The sequence below is a fragment of the Aythya marila genome (genome assembly GCF_965140915.1).
Source record: "Aythya marila genome assembly, chromosome: 9".
Classification (NCBI taxonomy): Eukaryota; Metazoa; Chordata; class Aves; order Anseriformes; family Anatidae; genus Aythya; species Aythya marila.
The window spans coordinates 21,374,621-21,394,700 of NC_139050.1; the positions used below are offsets into that span (position 1 = coordinate 21,374,621).

The 20,080-nt window shown below is 45.7% G+C and overlaps 1 protein-coding gene across 1 annotated transcript in view; it reads right to left on the minus strand.

The window, feature by feature from the left end:
• The window catches only part of FNDC3B (fibronectin type III domain containing 3B), a 175,206-nt gene that overhangs the window by 132,945 nt on the left and 22,181 nt on the right, over positions 1-20,080 (minus strand). The window contains exons 2-3 of the mRNA XM_082766959.1: positions 8,744-8,882; positions 3,991-4,066 (exon numbers count right to left, since the gene is read on the minus strand). Coding sequence (XP_082623085.1) covers positions 3,991-4,066; positions 8,744-8,854 — 187 coding nt within the window. The 5' untranslated portion in view covers positions 8,855-8,882. The remainder of the gene's footprint in view (positions 1-3,990; positions 4,067-8,743; positions 8,883-20,080) is intronic.

The following is a 20,080-nucleotide window of genomic DNA, read 5'->3' on the forward strand; positions in this document are numbered from 1 at the left end:
CAGTAAGAGAGGTTTGCTGGTTCACCAGCTGCCTCCACACCTGCAGAGCAAGGGCAATGCCTTCAGCAGCTGATGCAACAGGTAGATCGATTCTCACAGCTTACTCCAAATTTGCAGAGTTTGGGAAACGCCAGCTGTCTGGATCTGCATGTTGTGTTCCACCTCCTCAAGGCTTCTTTCATCCCCAGTCTTTGGCCCTCCATCCTCCAGCTCCCTCGGGTATTCCCTTCCCTGCTCTAATCTCGGCCTCCCCTGCCTCCACCCAGCAACTATCAGTCATTTGCTTACATGATGTCCCATCTATTTTCAACTTTTTCCTTTCCTCCAAGAAACTGAGTCACTTCCTTATTTCCAATCTCATACTAAAAGGAAAAATAAAGGACTTTTTTTGGTTTGCTCAGACTAAACTGGACACTAACAGCCTTCTTTCTCTTACATGCACATTCCTCCTACATAAATCTTTAGTCCTTAATATTCTCTATTTCTTCTCATTTTCACCAGATCTGCTGGTGAAAATCCTTTTTTGTTAAAAACTTGTTTAAAAAAGACAATTCTGAGCTAGTATCAATTTTCATCATTTATTTGCAGAAACCCACCCACACGAATTAAAGGAGTAATAATTCCAGAAAATCTTTCATTTGAGAAACCACTGCTAGATTTTTAGCATACTTCTTGCCTTCCTCTTGAGCTGCTTTGCTTTTAGAGCGATGGAAAAAGCAGCACCGAAATTCATGCATTCTTGGTTTTACAAGATAAGAACAAAGAAAGGCCCCGTAGTGCTTCACATTCAGCAAAACGCTTGAAATATCAGTCGAAACAAACAACAATATTAGTAAGCTGTGTGTGCTTATTAGCCCTTTTTCATTACACAATGTAGCCACTCCACACGCCACCCAAACGCTTCATTTACTCGGATGTTCACGCTTAAACATATTAAACCCTTCCATTCCACAGCAAATTTACGCCTTGGTCCTAAAAACATCACAAAACAAAATCTCATTCAATGCAGTCTTGTTGGCCCATGCAACGCTAGGATTGAAGCACAATTTCCTTTCACTGTTTTTTTTTTTGTTTTGTTTTGTTATTTTTGTGTTTCAGTATTCCAATCCAGGCTGTGATATTGAACAATCACAGGCTGCAGATAAGTTTCAAGCACATATTTCCAACAGCCCAGGCTAGATATAATACACCCAGGAATTATATTCATTAATCATGCCAGGTGTTATTTCCCTACATGTTCTAGCCTTTCCTCTTTGTCACAGCTTTTCGCATACTATGCATACATACAGAAAATTACAGAACAGCAAACTTTGTCTGCTTCATTCGTGGTAGAAAATAATACCCAGCTTGCCTATCATTTAGATTGATAGCAACACAAAATACATTTAGCAATAATTGAGCAATTCTGTGGAATCAATAGATAGAAGTGTTATTCAGTCTCCATCAAGGTCTCTGGACGTGCATTTTCTACATGTGCTTGACAAGCAAATTCAGGTTGTGCCAGAATACTCATTTTGTCCATATTATTCATCCCACTGCGCGCTGCATGTGACATCTTGGCATTGCTGCCTTCCAGGGCAAAAAGCACTCAGGGATGCTAGGGTAAAACTCCACTGCCCCAAGCTATGCCCAAACTGTGCTGTGTTTGTAAGTAATGCAGCAGGTAATGCTCTTCTGATGCATTACATACAGTCCGATCACATGCCACGTTTGAAGCACGTATTTAGTTCAGCAACATAAATAGTTCACTACACTCTAGCCTAAAGAGTGGAGGAATTTTCAGCGAGAATTTAACAGCACATACAAATAAACGTGTGGCTTTGCAACCAATATGACAGCTCTACCCAAAACCAGGAGACAAGTTTACACCATGAATTCTAAATTACTTTTATCAAAGACCGCTGATGAGCACCAAACAAGCCCTGCTGGCACAAATATGTTAAATTATGGGAAATACAGAATAAAGAGGTTTCAAGTTGTGTTCATTTAAATATGCTGCCTGAACAAGACTTCAAACGTGAAAAAATATACATAAATGTTGTCATAATTATATTTCTAATGGAAAAAGAATAATGTACTAGCCAATATAAAAGCATTCATTTCAAATAAAAGTACCTGGCTTTATTGCTCTGTTAATTGCCACGAGGACCAATTTCTTACCACACAGCATGTTGGCTATAAATCTCAACAAGTAGTTTTAAATTGCTGCTATTATTGCTCATCCAGGCTGAATAATCCTGGATGGTGTTCAGAGGAGCTTCTGTAATATCTATCTCAAACAGCTATTAATTCCTTATTTCCATGGGGATGAAATTTCACGTAACAAAAATATCCAGCTCTTAGGTACATCCAGACAGCTCATGGACACACACATCCTGTTCCCTTGGGTGACCTTATCCCAAAAAACATTTCCTGAAGATGTCGATCCATGGCCGTTTGTTTGTTGTTGCAGGTTTTGTTTGGTTTAAGTATTTAGAAAACCAACAAATAAAAAAGGCATATTCATATTTATTTTGACATTTTTAAAACTGAGGTACACCCAAAACACAGGGAGGATGTTTTGCATAGATTTTAGTAGGATTTTCTCCCCAGTCTTTCAGGCCACAGCATTAGGTTAACCTTTGGAGAAATGTAAGGCATCTTTTAGACACAGGTTGCCACTCCGCACAGTGCCACCCAGATGCAGAGGCATCCATCCCTTCCTGAGACTCCCACCCACCGCTAGCAACAAGAGATGTGAGGGAGATGTTCCTCCAGAGGCTCAAGAGCATGCCATGTGAGGTTCAAACACACGCAGAGGACACCACTGGTCCAACTCCGATGCTATCCCTGCTTTAATAGCAGATGGTTGGGTAAGGTGACCTCCGGAGGCCCCTTCTAATCTAAATTTTAATAAAAAGTGTAATTATCCTTGAGTAGTTCGACTTCAGGATTCAATGCAGTCCAAGAAACAGTCTGTCTTGTGTGCATTTGAATTCCACAGTCAAAACACAGGGGGAATTTGCTAGCTAGACAGTTGTCATTAGATTGACTCTTTCTCACCCATTTCTATTATTTTTTTAGGAAAGGTTTTTGAATGAGTAGCCCAGTGAGGTTGCTGCTTCGTGACCTAAGAGCTGGAAAGGACAGGGGAGGCAACACCACCCTTCTCAAAATAAAAGCCAGTGTTATAAGCTCAGAAAAAACACTGAGAACAGTGTGCAAAGTCTATTCTCTTTAAACATTCATTTAACCTGCCTGTATTTACTGTAGACAGCATTATAACTAAGGAATTATATGATTCCCTTCAAAGCTGTATTTGCTACTAGCTAGAAACCTCTTTTTCATAGTACTTACTACACAATCTGAAAGGTCTTTTGTCAATTCTCCCTTCAGACCGGTTAAAAGATTTTGTGCGGTCCCTCTTATAAAGGAGAGAAACACAATTTATCATATTTACACAACTTTACAGAGAAGAAAAAACAGCAATCAAAAGACTGCTTAAATGTTTTTATTCAACACCACATAATTAACCAGCTCTGGTTTTAAAGAACCAATTAGAAATTCTGCTTAAAGCCAATTGACTTCTCCAAGCACTCTGCCATGTCTGCACTTCTCTGTTGACTTTTTGTCACTCCTGATGCCTGGGTGAGAACAAAATTGCTTCTGTATGGTTGTCGATATGCATTTAATTGTTACTAGCTTTGAATTTAACTCGGTAACTGTTTGTATTTACCGTTTGGTTATCAGGAAATATACGTATTTATGAAAATGCTGATAAATGAGCTAAAGAAGAAGAGAGATCTCCTGAACTTGCAAGAAGTTCATGACTCATTTCTGAGACACTGAAATCCTATACCATATATCAGTGTGCAGTCATGTCTGCAGCTTCTCGCTCTTAAGTGCTTGGTGGTATTTCCAGAATGCATATGACATTTTTGTAGAGGTTAGAACCCAAGTTTTTCCACAACACAAGCAAATGTTCATCTGCATGTTCCAGCATCCTCTTACCTTGAATGCACTGCAGGGTTCCATCTTCAGCCCTTATTGTAAAGGTTTCACCTGGATTAACTTGAACCAAAAAGACCTGCCAAAAGAAAAACACATTTGTTTCACTAATTCTTCAAGCCAAGGTGTGTTACCAGTACGTCAGAAGCCATGTGGGACGGTGGGGAGAGGAACAGACCAAACTCGGGTACCAGCAGGGTCCAGGAACCAGTGGAGAGTTAAAGCTTGCCTACTCCTTTAAATTTCAGGAGCTGAATTAAAAATTTAACTAAGTTGTGCAGAGGTGAGAATTGCAGCTTCAGGTTCTACCACAAAACCCCTGACAGCGTGTTTAACCTGGCTAAATGCTGGTAGAAGGACATAAATCTTTACACTTAGGCTTCAGACTGCAGCAGGAATTATCAGGCCATGCCATGGTATCAAGTTCACAGCAACACAAGTCCCTGGCAGTACAATGGGAATTGATCCACTGCAGTTTTTTGATTTTATTCTCCAGTCCCACACATAACAAATCTTAATTAGACAAAAGCCATAGACACACAGTTCAACATTGCACACAGAACTAATTAATAAACTGTGTAACACACAATATAATAATAACAAAATCCAAGGATCACGCCTTGTCTCCCATTGCTCAATTCTGCAGATAGCAACGCTACCAGACCACAAAGTGTCAAAACACGGCCCCCACACCCTTCGTGTCACCCTTACTCTTGTCTTACTCTTAGTTTGCAGGGGGTGAGCTTAGCACAAGCTGCTGCGAGACTGCAAAAGCACATTTATACCCCAAGACCTTGTACAGCATCCTGAGGACAAGGTGAGGCTGCCTGTCTTCATTTCAACCCACAGCTAATTGGGGCCTGATCCTGATGGCCCCGGGGGCACCAAAGCAACGCGGAGGACCCAGCAGCTGCAGAGCAGGAGGGCTTCTGGGCTCCACTTACCGAGCACCACGCAAAGCTCAGTGCAAGCTGCACTCCTCTTTTTTAATTTTCAGGTGCCTAAAGTCAGGAGGGGGAGTGGTCTGAAAATTTACTGTTTAGACTCATTTCCTTAATGAAGGGTTTCACTGGGGGCAAGCGATCCAATTCTTCCCATGCTCTTGCTGGTTGTAAAACTTATTCAAAGATTTTAAACGTACTCCCGTTAGCTTTGCATTGCTAGAAAATGATTCAATATCGGAATTAAACTTGGTACACATGGAAAATAGAGATCTACATCTTTTTGTGAGATCTCTCTCAAAATTTCGGTCTAGTCTTTATATGCTGAGACACCTGCATGCAGAATCTAATCATTCAGCCTGGGATGACAGAATGCGAATTAGCGCTGTGTTTCTGAAGCCCTTACACTAAATGCATAGGGTAATTATTGCCTGCGTGACCTTCTGAATTGCAGTAATCCTACAGAAACCCATTACTGCAGGAACATTTTTAAAGCACAAAGCTGGAAATCAGAGGAGCGACATACGAAAGCCATTATTTTGTCTGAAACAATAATTTCTCAGAAGGCTGATCGGGGTGGACCCCATCCAGCAGCCAGACCACAATGAATGGTTGAGAGCAGATAAGAGGCACAAAGCCATCCCAGCCCCGATCTCCCAAAAACCGGCGTCTCAGTGACAGCACCGAAGGGCTCTTTTGCTGCGAGCGGCCACACGACACGACAGGACACAGGCATCTGCTCACAAGTAGGGCAGAGCCACTCAGCTTTAAAAAAAAGTTTAAAAGCAACCTGAACACAGAGGCAGAGATTCATTAACAATATTTATTTAGCTCATTTGCATTATATGTTAGCAGCTCTAAAGCCCATCCCTTATTAAGGAGCCTAAGACAGGAGGGCTGCAGCTCCTCTACCCCAGTTCCTCCTCCATGCGAGGGATCTTCAAGAGCATGCCTTGTTTCTGAAACTTTTCATTAAAATCTGAGGAAAATAATAAAAAAAAGAAAAAAGTCTAAGGATTACATCTTTATTTCAGTGAAAAGATGCAGGATCTTTATTGCCCCATGTCCTTGAGGTTTCCCAGTGGCTCCGGATGGGTCAGCGAGCTCCAGCCCCACGGCTTTCTCCGCACACAGCTCCACCTGTGCCAGCAGCACGGTCCCCATCTCTCTCTTTTCCCTCCGAAGTACTCATTCATTTGGTAAATCCACCCCACGTGGAAGCCCAGCCTCGGCTGTAGCATCACCACAGAAAGCTTGCTATCTGCGTGACGCCTCCATGCATTTTGCATTTGAGAACGCCACGTGTTTCATTTAAGCAGCCACATTTGTTAACACTGATTGATGGTATGAAGCTGCACAAATATTTATACTAACACACGTGCCCGGTTTGGCAGTCATTGCTGTGTCCAGACTGTGTTTTCAGTTCAAGCCCAGCATCGCCCTTGCTCCTGCCACCGATTCCCACGTTATGGGATGGGGGAAGAGGCGCAGGGACCTGCCACCTGCATCCAGCACGGGCTTGAAGCTCAGGCTCAGGAATATAAAGTTGGGGACACAGTGGGTGAATGGTCACACACAAAGAAGACGCTGCCTAATCAGGTCCCTGGGCACGCACCCACCTCACAGAGCTGCTGTTCACTTACAAAATAAAACCGCCCAAAAATCAGTGGCAGTGACTTTTGCACAGACGTGCTGTGGCACGGCTCTCCACCCCTCGACCTCACGCCCCGAGCATTTTTGGACAAGCAGCGGGGAACCTACAGGGAACGGCTGAACTGCTCGGCCCAAAAGATGGATTGCAACTGCCAGACTGCCCACGGGAGCGACAAGTGGCTTAGAAGCAGAGAGAGGAAGCAGCAGCTCTGGAAGGGACGTGAGAGCATTAAATACAGTCAGCAGAAGTGGAAATTAAGTATACGAAACTAGAAAAAAAAAAAAAAAAAGCAGGTGATACCAATGCCATTTTGGGTAGCATAGGGAAGAGGGATTGCTGTCAAGCAGGCAGAGACAGTCTCAGCTCTGCCCTGTACAGCTATGCAGCACTTACCCCCAGGAAGATAAAAAAATTAAATTAAATGCTCCTGTGCAATTGTCTTACGCTACAGCAGGGATTACTGGCAGAACTCCCTCCTGCAGCACTCTCCATCTGGCTGCTGGTAACAGCTACGGGATTTTACCAGCCTCAGTCTGCTCTTTTCTACGCATTCAGGGACTGGTCTTTTGAGAAAAATCTCTCTGAAGCTCAGAGTCCCTAAGTACAGCAACAGCACAGCCCTGCAAATTGTTGTGCTGGCGTGGCTGAGGCTCACTGATCCAATAAAGCAACAGCGAGCGCACCCAGAGCACCTCAGCAGGAGCAGTAAGGGCACTGTCAGGTTCGGAGAGGAGGCACAAACCTGTGTATCAGCCCCGCTGCAGTCTCAAAAAGTCAGCGTGCCCTGCCTCTCACCAGCTGGGCTATGCTGCTTTCTGCCACAGCTTCTAACAGCCTGTAATTACACCCCTGGGCAAGCACATGTCCCTGTCAAATTTGCACCTATTTATGGAGCACCATAAGCATCTTTATTAAGGAAATAGTTCTTACGTGGAACAGATCTGAGGGCTCTTCCTGCCTTACAAGTAACTGAGATAGCTCCTTCAATAAACATCAACATCTGAAATATGTTAAAAGCAGCTGATGCAGTCCATGTGCTGCCACATTATGCAAAGATCAAGCAAAGCATTTAATTCCAATTTCATTCAATTTTAGAACTACAATTTTTAAAAGTGAAAACATTACCTAAAGCTTCAGGAGCAGGGCGAAAATGGTAAATAAAGGCAGCTAAGCAGTGCAACTTATGAGGGCACATCCAGGCTACAATCACAAAAAACAAAACAAAACAAAAAAAAAAAAACAACTTGACAGAAAACTTGTATTCCATCTACAAGTACTCAAAGTAACAAGATAGGAGCTATTCTCACTTCAGGTCTACAGCCATCACCCAACAAACACACGTGTGGAAGAGGAACCTGACCCAGAGCCCTTCTGCTGACTCACGTTGTGCAGCACACTTTGTGCAATTGCACTACATCAGCACTTTTTTTCTCCAAATCCTTAGATGAGAAGCTGGTTTAAAGGCAATGGAAGTATCTGCCAAGTGAGGCTGCTGAATCATTACTGATGGGGAAATTCAAAGTTTGACTTAGAGCCCCACCTCAAAGCAAACTGCATTTATTCCTTCGGTAATGCACAAGGACCCACCAGACAGCGCGCCCTGGTAAATGGTTTCCAGCAAGGAGGAAAGGGCCCATCTAAGGAATAATTATGGTACTTGATAGCAATAAAACCATTCCTTCACTCAAGCATATTAATAATGGACTCGACAAATAGAGCCATTACAGGCTCGCTTCATTTTTCCCAAGATGCAGCACACCGTGCAGAAATAAACTTCCAAAAAATCACAGCACTGAAAATTCTGCCTTGTTTTGCACATCCAGATAAGCAAACAGACTAGGAAGAAAAGGGGAAGTCATTCGTCCTTTGTGGTTAGTGTAACTCAAAATAAGTTTGGAGAGAAGAAGAAATGATCAAGGGAAGGAGAGGTAACAAAATGACGTTTTATACTGGTTCATGAAGGAGAGTGTATTCCCATCTCGTTTAAAATACCTTGTGGAAATGCCTCAAATGAGGAGGGAACTAAAATGGATAACACAGAAAAATTGCTTGGGCAGATGTGCTACGAAGAGGAAGATGACAAGCCTGGGAATTTACCAACCACCAGCTTGAACCTCCGGGCTGTGAGAAGACAACGACAAGCTCTGCAGGGCGCACTGACCTGCTGTGATCCATCGCCGTTCACGATGTGCGGCATCATGGCTACCTCCCCGTTCAGCAACGGCGGCAGCTCCAGCGGGATTTGGTCGGTCATCATCATTGTGACGTACATTCATGGAGAATTTTCCTCGACGGGCTTCCTGCAAGAGAAGCACCGGTTAGAGACTCTGCAAAACCCTCCTGTGCTTTCGTGGATTTCGCCGTTAAGGTGGCAACCCAAGCAGGACACCTCCTGTGGTTAATAGGACGCACACAGGAGGCACTGAAGAAATCAGAAGGTTTTAAATGTTAGATCAAGATCACGGGCAAGTCAAGTTTCTGTGTGAGGTTTCCAAAGACATATTAGCCAGTTTCAACAACTTCCCACCCTTTCCCATGATTGCAAACCTGAGCCCCCCTCTCAGAGCTGACACGGACAAGTGCCGAGATGCTTGCAGGGAGATTTGCTTTGCTCCTTCCTACAGATCAGCATCCTGCTCGCTGCCCCGGCTCTGCAGAACACACAGCCTGCACAGTCAGGATGCGTTTCACTTAAAACCCATCAGTGTCACTCAATACCCATGGTTCAGAGCCAAACAGCGTTATTTTCTCTCCAGGCCCTATAGCTGTGTGAAGCAATGCCTGTAAAACCAAGAGCAGACTTTCACTTAACCACGAGGCAAAGGAGAAGGGTTCCTGAGCACCTTCCCCACTGAGCACCTCGTACTCTACAGAGGGCAACAGAGCACAGTGCAAGATCCCACTTCAGGATCTGCAGGGAACTGCTTTCAGCGCTCCCTCCCTCCCAACAGCTTGCTGCTGTGTTATTTAAACTTACCAAAACCAATGCTCTGTAAAAACAAGCCTTAATCCCGCATTAATAGCTCCCCATTAACGGTATGCCCCATCATACTGTTTTATGGGGCAATAATCCAACTCTTTACTGACTAAGATGGATGATCTAACCCCACACCTTATGTAGACTTCTGCACAAAACCTACACAAGCCAACCTGATGGTCTCATAGCGGTCACACAGCTGCCTTATTCTCTCTCACCAGAGATTCGCAAAGTCCTCCCAGGACAGGACCTCCAGAACATAAAGAGGGGAATTTCTGGCAGCGAGCAACAGGCAAAACCCTGCACGTGAGACAAATGTTGTGGAGCTGGCACCCTACCACTCACACCCTCCAGCCCCTATGGCTGCCCCCTTTACACCCACGCGGTACCGGGGCTAGCAGCACGGTTGTTTTTCAGGAGCCATGCAGACACCCGGCCCTACTCACATCAAGTCACTCCCGCAGAGCCTGGCAGGGTCGGGACCTCACCCAGCACCACTGTCCTGAGCAACTCGTCCCACCACACACCCAAGGACAGCCACCACGTGTTCCCAGACAGGATCAGACCTCGACCCTGCTTGAATCTTGGTGGCAAACTCCCCCTGCCTTTAGTAGCCCAGGGCTCGCAGCCCCAGCTCCAGCAGCCTGCCCGGCCCATTTTCCATCCTTAAGCGTTGCAGTATTTGGAGCTTCCTCCTCAACCTTTTGGTTTTCATTACCTCAAAGCCTCAGGTTTTAATTTTGAGAAAGATTCAAGCTCACAACTAAAAATTATAGATTTGGAGTCCTTCAGGCGATTGCTGGAGGGAGGCGGGGAAGAGGAGCAGTGTGTTGGGTGGGGTTTGGGTTGGTTGGTTTGGGGTTATGTTGTTTGTTTACTTGCTTGTTTTTAATGATGAATACGAGAATGTGAGCTTCTGAATCATTTCTGAAATGCTTGGGGTTAAGAAAAGCACTGCAAAAGGTTGATAGTGAACACAGTGAGAACAGGAGCTCACTGCTTTCAGTGGAAACAGATTCATTTAGTCACTACTTGTACCTTCACCTCCATCGGTTATATATAGGATTTGTGTATATATACACACAACTATAGGGATATATATTCGTATATGAATAAGTAATGTGATTTTAAAAGAATGAAAGCTGAAGAGGAACTCTGTCAACCGCGTGGCGAGCAATTCCCAGCCCCCAAGCAAATGACACATGCAGCTAGGCCCAACCCGACAGCCCCGCGCCTGCGAGCGTCACGCCATGTCTATTTTCTTAAAGAAAAAAAAAGCCAGACTGTAGCTGGAAGCTACATATTTTCCGAGTAATATTTCCATTCCAGGCACAACAACCAATATGTTGACATTTATTTGCTATATGTCATTATTTCAAGTTTTACAGCTGCATTCCTTTTGCTTTATTAATGGTTTGTCACCACAGCCATGTCTACACTTGCCTCGCTTTGGTGGGGGAGAAAAAAAAAAAGAAAAAAAAGGACAAACTGAGAACAGCTTCCTTCAGTTGTCAGGTCTGGTACAGCTCCGCCAGCGACAGTGCTGGCTGCAACACGCACTGCCCACAGGCTTCTGAGCTTTTATTTTATTTTTATTTTTCTGTAAGCAGTTTCACACAGAGGTGCTCCATACAGAGTGAGATCAGAAAGGGCTGAAACACCTACCGTGGGGCTGACTGGCAGGCTTCATGTCAAAGCCAACAGCTTTGGAAGCTGCTTCCCATGGTTTTTTAGCTTGTTCTCTCACACACTCCGCTCAACGCAGATTTATTCCCCGTGCATTCACAGCCCTCCTAAAAGCTGGAGTTCGCCCCACCTCGGGAGCTGCTCAGATAACCAAGCTTCATTCATACAAAGAAGAGGTTTGAACACAGGCACTTTTTTTTTTTTCCTGTAAATTCAGGAACATCACTGGAAGAAAACCCCAGACAAGGGCTCAAAGGGCCAGGTCGCATTTCAGGATATGAGAACTCTTCCTTAGTTAAAATATGAACTGCCAAATCCTAACCCACAACCTTTTTTTTTTCAGGTACTAACTCAAATTTGGGGTTTTGTCTAGAAAGCTGACTATATTTAAATTTAAAAAAGATATTTCCTGTGCGTCTACATTCCCTAGCTTTGGCTGGGACGGAGCTCAGAAACGCCAGCGCTCGGCCAGAGGCTGCATTTCCCCGTCTGCTCCCTCCAGGAACACGGAAATCACAGCGTGGCCTGAGCCACTTCTAGAGCAGGGAAGTGGAAACAAACACCCAGCTTCCAGTTTCTGTCCCCAAACCGAGCTTCCAAACCTTTGGGTGGCTGCAAGTCACCGCTGCAGACCTGATTTTTCGACCCAATGCTGCAGTCCTCCACGGATCGGCGAGATGACTCTGTTTGCTAAATTAATTCAATATGTGAATTAGCAAGGCATAAATTAGCTACACATGGCAACAGAGAAAAAATTAGAAAAAAACAGAGCAGAACAAAGTGTAACTATCTGAACCCAATTTCCATGTAAGGCGAATTAATATGACCCACGGCGTTACGTCAGCATTAGCCTTAAATTCCGAAGCAGATTGAGCCGCAGGAAGATAACCACGACCAACTTTTCCTAGAAGGTTTTGCCCGTGCAATTAGTGGGGGTAGCAGTCAAGCACATTTTTCTTCGCGTGATTTCTTTTCCACCTTTTCTCTTTTACAAAGAGAAAGAAGCTCTTCCAGCTAAGGCAAACTAATTCAAGAAAATCTGGCAAAACCATGAGGAATTCTAAATATCGAGCCCTGAAACCGCCTTCTGTAAAGGCCAGATTGCTTTTATGGTACAGGCCAGTACAAGCTGCTGAATCAAGAATCTTTTTATCAGAATCCCCTCAAGTTACCAAAGATACAAAACAGTTTTCTTGAAACAAGTTTTCTCAACTAATTATTCAGAACTGTAAAACACACCCTGGTGACGTTGGGGACAGAAGCGGAGGCAAAAGTGCCAGAACCCAGTTTGTTTGGGTCTAGAGCATCAGGTTATATAGGCTAACGTGAGCTCCTTGCCACCACAATAAATATAAATACATATTTATTTATGTGTGTGTGTTAAATTAAATCTAAATGTTATCACACATGCGAGTTACTTTCATACAAGCCCCTCTCCCAGGCCCTTTTCTCCCACTCTCACGGGATCAGTGACCTCCTTTTGCCCAGCACTTGATGAGAAGCAACCCAATGCAGCACAAACGCCCTTGGTACCTTACAGGGACGGGGACCAGCTAGCCCAGGTGTGATGTCAAAATCCAGTCTCTGGATGCTACAACTGATCCAGCGGCCAGCAGTCCCTTAAAAGTGTCTGTTTCTGCCTGCACCAGCTGTTTTTCCCATTTTTTCCCCTTCTGCCTGCCCTGGGGCGCACCAGACTCTCCAAGAAGCACGTTCAGAAGCTGACATTCACATGAGCACAGGACGCAAGCATTCCTGCTATCTTATCTGCACCCTCATCACTCGGCCAGCCCCAGCCCTCCACCTCAGTTTGCACAGTAGGGCTGAGCACAACGCCGGTTCCTCAGCCCTCTTTGCTGCATCAACCCAAAATACTTGTGCTGTTGTAGCCCGGGTAAGAGCAAGAAGGAATTGTTTAAGACAGCTTTGCCATGATTAAAAAACTGTGTGGCATCGTGGCCTGGTGTGAGAGGGAGTCCCACGTAGCCCCACCACGATGCCAGACAGCCTCTGGAAAGCGGGAAGGCTCAAGCATTTCTAGAAGTAAGAAAGTGAAATGTAGAAAATAAGGAAATCCTTTGGCATTCACAGCAGCCATTACCTGCACCTCCTTAAAAAGGAAGCATTCACGGAACCATTTGCTATTTTCCAGAAGCCTGTTTGTGGAACTGAAGATCCCTGTCACAGGCTGGCGTGGCACATCCCACTGCTGCTGACCCGGGTACAGCTGAAGGAAGCGGAGCTTCTTCCAGGGAGGCTTCGACCCACCTCCCCCCGAGAGAAACAGATAAGGAAAAAACTGCATGTGTGTTTCTGTATGTCCAGACAGAGCATGTACACACACACCCACAGACTTGTTTATTTAGGGCCATACTCAGACGCTCGGCCTTTGAAATGAGTGTGTGACCCACGAGGAAGGCTGCTAATGGGACGCGCTTCGTGTGCGTGCCATTATTAGCGCTGGGGCTTGCATGCAAGGGATGAAAGGGCTTCCACACAGCCCCAGCCGGCTATTGTTGTATTTCATGCAGCACATGTTGAAATTTCAGATTAATTAAAGCACACATAGCACCATTATGTTCGCACTGAAAAGCGGTGGAAGTGCTGCAGTAAATATAGCTGCTTTCAAGAGGCTCTTGCCATGGCTTGCCACTCGAATTCAGAAAGGAGTGGTAATAATTGTTCATGTAGAAAAGCCTCTTGAGACATGAGCAGTACCTGGAGGTATGCACACAGATGGTTGGTCAAGGCACTAACGGTCTGGAATTTGTCTTGTCTGATGTGTGTTCATTAGTTTAGTTAACTCACATCCGTCTGAGGAGCCATTTAAACGTAAAAGCATTCTTTCTGCGTTTAATTGCAAACACGGTAGATTAATCTGAAAGCAGCCAGACGGGCTCATTCGTAACAGTTTGGAGGAAATACATGCGATTTGAAGGATCTAGTACAGCAGAGAAAAAATTACAGAGAACGCCTGCCTCCGGAGCTGGGTGGCACAGAGCGACGGCCGCCTGCCCCCTGGCTCGCAGCGCGGCTACCACCAGCTGCAGCCCACCTCCAGCAGGCTGGGAAGCATAAACATCCTCCCAAAACTTAACCGCTGGAATTAACCAGCGGGTTTCCCCTCTGGTTTATTTTTATTTGAAACAGCAATGCGATTTCACGTTCAGCTCCACCTTGGAAGACGGGATCATCAGAAGTAGTCGACTTCATAGGAGGAGATGGAGGGAAGTCAATGGAGTTTTTCCCCAAACTAGGGTGAGATTCATAACGCTGTGTAATGCTATGATGAAATTTCTGCAGGTTTGCAGTTCTGTGGGCCTATAATTTGACCTCACATTTTTCAAGTCTCCACTATTTTAGGCAGATCCATTTCGCAATCCAACCAGCAGCGCACACGGTGGGTACGTTTGTAATTTCGGAACAGACCAACTATCAAAATGGATCCTCCCTCAGCTGGGGGATGAACTGGAATAACGAAATATGGCCTTAAACATTAGGCATTTTCCTACCTGTGCCTAGGCAGGTCCTTTCTGAGTGACAGACAGGCGTTTCATACCATGATGTCTTTTACCCACCTGGCCAAAAGCACAACTGGGTGCACAATGGCATCCGTGCCACTCTGTGCACGAGTGACGTGCTTGCTCTGCTTTGTCACACTAAATACCAGGCCAAAACAAGGAGCCGGCCAGCCTATAACAAAATTACACCAAGAACAGAGGGCCCAGGGACCAGGCTGGCCATCTACGAGCATCAAAACTTCAAAGGCACACCGGGGAGAGCGCTGGGACCGAGCTGAGGTCAGACAGCATCAGGCGGGAGCATCTCATTTCGTCGGGCCAGCACAACTCATCAGCTTGTAATAGCTCTGATGAAATAGCAGAATAAAGCGAGCGAGCTGATGCACAAAGGAGCCTTTTACTGAGGACAACTAGCTTTCCCCTGGTTTTCCAGCAGGGAATCTTACGAAAACCTCTCAAAGGAGCCAGCCCACGCTCCTGCGCTGCCTGTACAGGGCTGGAGTCCAACGCGCCCCAAAGGCACTTGTAGCCAGATAATGGCACTGAATTTGAGCGAATAAAGCACAACAAATCTGAAATAAACATCCAGTGATTTTGTTAAGCTTGTATTAGCTACACCTGAGCAGAAACCTCAAGCACAAAAGCTACTCCAGTGACTTCCCAGCAGTCTCACTTCTGCACATTATGACAGCAAAGCAGCCTGCTGCTCAGAAGCGGTCCTGAGGCACCCAGACACCCAGGGGCTGCAGCTCGTGCTGCTGATATAGCAGCAAACTACAAATAAAAAGAAAACTTACAACTCTTTCTCACCATTATCATTTTTTTTGTGCCTTTTCTCCAAGGTAAAAGTCAACAGCCCAGTGATTCTGCTGCAATTTATACTGCTTCTCTTCTTCAAAGGCTGTACACATTTATTCCTGCTTCATCTTCCTCCTATCACTCACAGCAGCTACATGGGACTCACAAATACACAAAAAATTTGTGGCTACCCCCTGGCCTGGACCAAGGGATCCAGCTGCTAAAACAGAGGGTTTCAGACACCTGACTCTCCCAGTGCCTCATCCCACCTCCTTACGGCAGCAGTTTGGTAACTGAGGTTTGCTTCTTGCACAACAGTGGCCAATTTCTTCCCCCACAAATTATTTTTACATTTCAAACTTGATTTCTTTACACTTAAACACATCTCATTACAAAATTTGCTCTGGCACAGTTTGCTTTTAATAGCATCTACTTTAAACATCATATATATTTTTTTAAAAGGGAAGTTGATTTATGCAGTTCCACGAGCAGGAGCCCTATCAGGGTTGCAGCCCCATTTGCTCCTCCTGCTCATCCACCCTCTCAGCCACCCAAGCACCCAGCTCTGCGTGCCGCTCAGCTATAGGATGCACTACCAGTGGCCCTCGGCATCCCAAGGAGACATCAAACCACATCCCAGAGGGTGTCTTTCCCAATGAACACGTTACATGTTCACAAATTCAAGCAACCAAGCTCCAGTTCATCCTCCCCACCCCTCCCACACCTGCTGATAACCCTTTTAAGGCTCCCTGCACTCTATGGGGCCTCCTTTTTCCCCACCGAAAGCGATTCATAAATTAAATTCACAATTCCATAGAACACATTCATCCCCTTTTAGCGGCGTTTCAAGTCAATACCAAGTTATTCCAACTATTTGCTTGAGGAAGAACAAATCCCTCCAACCCAGAGCAACACCTGCCTGCAGTTTGGGCCTCTATCCTACAAACACTGCACTCGGGTAAATCTTCATGAGCCCTTAGAAGTATACGAGTGGTATGCCAAAGTCCTCAACTCCCCGGGATCCGGGCTGTGATCCTGTGCACATGCCCAGGAACACACACACAAACCCTACACCAAGTTCTTAAGCAAAGGTGCGAGACAGATAAGGTGCCTGCTTCATCTGTTTGCTCTCCTTCTACCTTTAATAGCCGAAATATTAATCACGGTTACAGGGTGATAAGCACGAGAGGGTTGGTGATAAATACCCTCCCCTTCAACTGTGCTCTCCCAAAGTAAAGCCCGAGGAATAATATCACAAAGACCTCGGTTATCTCTTCTAGAATTCCTGTTCAGGGGAGAATCTACCGAAATCAATGCTGTGTTGTGCTTTTTTTCAAAACCACTAATTAAACCTTGAAGAAGAAAAAAAAAAAAAAAAAAAAGAGCTATCTATCATATCAATCTGCAGCACTTGAAAAGCAAGCATACCGAATTCCATTTCCAGCGAGGTTTCAGCACACCTTTATGCACTGCAAAACGTTTTTGTTTTAGCCGTTCGCCGCTAACCTGACTCCAGGCTGACAAAGTAGCTCATTGTGTTATTGTGGGAAACCACCGGGAGCAGCTCTCCCATTCAGCACGCCCCATTCAGCGGCGGGCATTCACTCGGAGCGGGCGCTGCGAGGGAGCGCCCCTGGACGGCTGCCGGAGAAGTTTCGAATGCATCGGGAAAGCTGAACCCATTCTTTGCACCGTGCTCGCGGGGTCTAAATGCCCAGACTGCACAAGTAACAGAAAAAAAAAAAATAAACGCAAAAACCCAGCACCCAGACCCCACTTCCCTGAAATTTTCAATATCGGGGGAAAAAAAAAGTTAATTTTTAGCTTTGTTTCACTGAATAGGATGTAGAGTTTGCAACAAACTTTTACTTTCCTGAACTGTTTCATAGAAATAAAGATAAAAAGCTAAGAGTGATAAATGGAAACACTGCATTTTTAAAGACCGAGGCTTTTTGTTTGTTTGTTTGTGGTTGTTTTAAGGTGGGAAGCCACGGGGTCTCTACTTATCTCCAGTCAGTTCTACTTGACTGCAGCATCAGACTTCAGTGAAATGCCTGCTCGTTTATACTCGGCAGAGGAATCATCTGTCACACAGAATCGATCCACATCTAAGGAACACTAAAAGACAAAGCACAACTGGCAGCCAAAGGAGCTTTTAATCAAGAGAAGAGTTTGAGACCCCGAGGCAGCACGCAGCAAGAACCGGAGTTTGCAACATCAAATGCCAAGAGCCAGCAAAAGCCAGATAAGGCAGGATCTCCGTCCCCTAAGTACGCCAACCGAGGCAGCTGCAAGGCTCCAGTTACCTGGGACGTGTTTTCAGCGGGCAAACCCTGGGGTTTTGTTACCTGCCTCACCTGGGCCCTGGAGCTTGCAGCGCAGATGGGAGGAGCGAAGCCGTGGCAGCACGGCCAGAGGTAGCACCACAGCTGTTTCGTCTGGGCAGTGGAAGTCACTCTCGATGGCAATAAATCAGCCCAGCTCCTTGATACCAGCACACGGGGCAGTGCCGGGCAGCTTTCGTTACGAAACTGGAAGTGACCATCACTCGCAGCCTGCTCCAAGCCCCGCGGCACTGGCTGAAAGGCGGCCGCGTGGCCAGGAGCCAGGGCTGCTGCCACTGTCCCCGTGCAGAGGAGCTCCTGAACGTGCCCCGAACTAGTCTCTTCATCAGAATTTCCTAATTATCTCACCTTCTGGCTCTGATACCAGAGCTTCCAGTGTGAGCATAACGCAAGGAGGTGATAGCAGTCCTGAAAGATTATTCTCATGCGTTATAATGATTATTTTTCACATCCTGGAAGATTTTGGAAGGTTTACGAGAACTCTCCGAAGCCCTGAACAACAAGAGTACACCTCCAGCTTGCGGCATGCACAGTCAGGGTCCTTCAGAAATAACCCCTGAAAGGGTCAATCTGAGTGCAGCCTGTTCAGCTTCTGGTCCTTTGCCGTTTTAATTGCCAAACAGCATCCCAAACGCCTTACCTGCAGTTGTGACCTCACTGCCTCCAGCTCTGAGAAAGGGGAAAACATTGCCACGGCTTGTTGTTACCGCGAGCTTAGGCTGAAAGGTAGGAAAATATTCAGGGAAGGAAGGGGAGGAAATTAAATAGAAAAAAAGTTTGTTATGTTCGTACAGCAGGTCCACAGATGGATAGCCAGAGATCTTGCTGCTTTCTGAAACACAGAGGACACAACCAGGCAACACTAAGAAACAGAAATTGAGGTAGATGAAGGAAGGTGAATTTCTGCACAGTGACACTGTAATAGTTTAATTCATACAAACTTCTCATTTAATGACAAGGGGGACAGTTGTGCTTGTTTGTGCTTCCCTGTTGGTACATCCACATTCGGCTCCAACAAAGCCAATCCAACCCTTGAAAGTGAAGTCAGCTTTCTGCATCCCTTAAATTACACGATCCTATTCAAGCGAAAAAATTAAACGGCCGAGAAGCAGAGAGCAGAGCAACCTCTCAGCTCCATGCAGCACACAACTCACTCCATTTTCGCTCACACCAAGTTTCAGAGGTGCAAAAGCCCGCTGCCAACATGCAAATAAACTTCAAAAACCCACCAAATGAAGAAGCTCTGCTCTGGAGAGGGAACCCATGCAAAAGCGGGCATGACGGCAGGTACTTCGGTCTGCTTACCCAACACGGGTGGATTTTAATACATCCATGCAGTTCTGCCCTCCCCTGCTTTCCAGAAGGGAAGCCTTGGCCATCTCCCAGGCTGGCACGAGCAGCGTGCTTGCTGCCTTTAAGTGAGGTAGATCACAAGCCTGGGAGAAGACTAGCTACAGGTATCTAAAAACAAAGTCACAGGCAACCAGAGTTTACCCTTGGGTCCTTTTAAACAGAGTCATTTTGACTGTTATGATAGCTCATGCTTACCCATCTGCTGATAGATGTTTTTTGTGAGACCTACAGCACTTCAGCTTTCTGGAAAGAAGCATCAGACAAAACCAAGCCCTCCCAAAAATATCTCATTTGTCATTCTAGCTAGAATCATGAAGTGGAAGTACTTAAGAAAGGCAGAGGAAAAAAAAATAGCTTTGCTTCTTAAAAAAAAAGATCTGTAAGCAATCCTGAATCTCGAGAAATGGGGCTTCAACTTGGTTAGAACATGGGGTTGGGGAAAGTGACCTCAGCTTAAAAAATAAGCAGTTTGGGAGGGTTGGGGTCAAGGTACAAACAACCCAGGAGCTCGCCCCCAAGCTCTGACAAACAGGATGCCGGCGGCTACGTCAGCGCGGTGCAGGGAAACCCTCGGCTACCCAACAGCTGTGCGGCAGCTCGGCCCCCTCCTGCCGCTCATTAAGGAAATTCCCTCATCCCTAATGAATTCTGACGGATTTTTTCCACTGTCCCAGATGGAACTTTGACCATAGGATTTTTCCTCTAACCCCCGTCCCATGTTCCTGGGCACTGCTGAATCGAGCCCTCACTTCCACACCCCAGGCTGCCGGGCACGCTTCCCCAGCACCCCCAGGTACCTTACTCCAGCACGTCTGCCA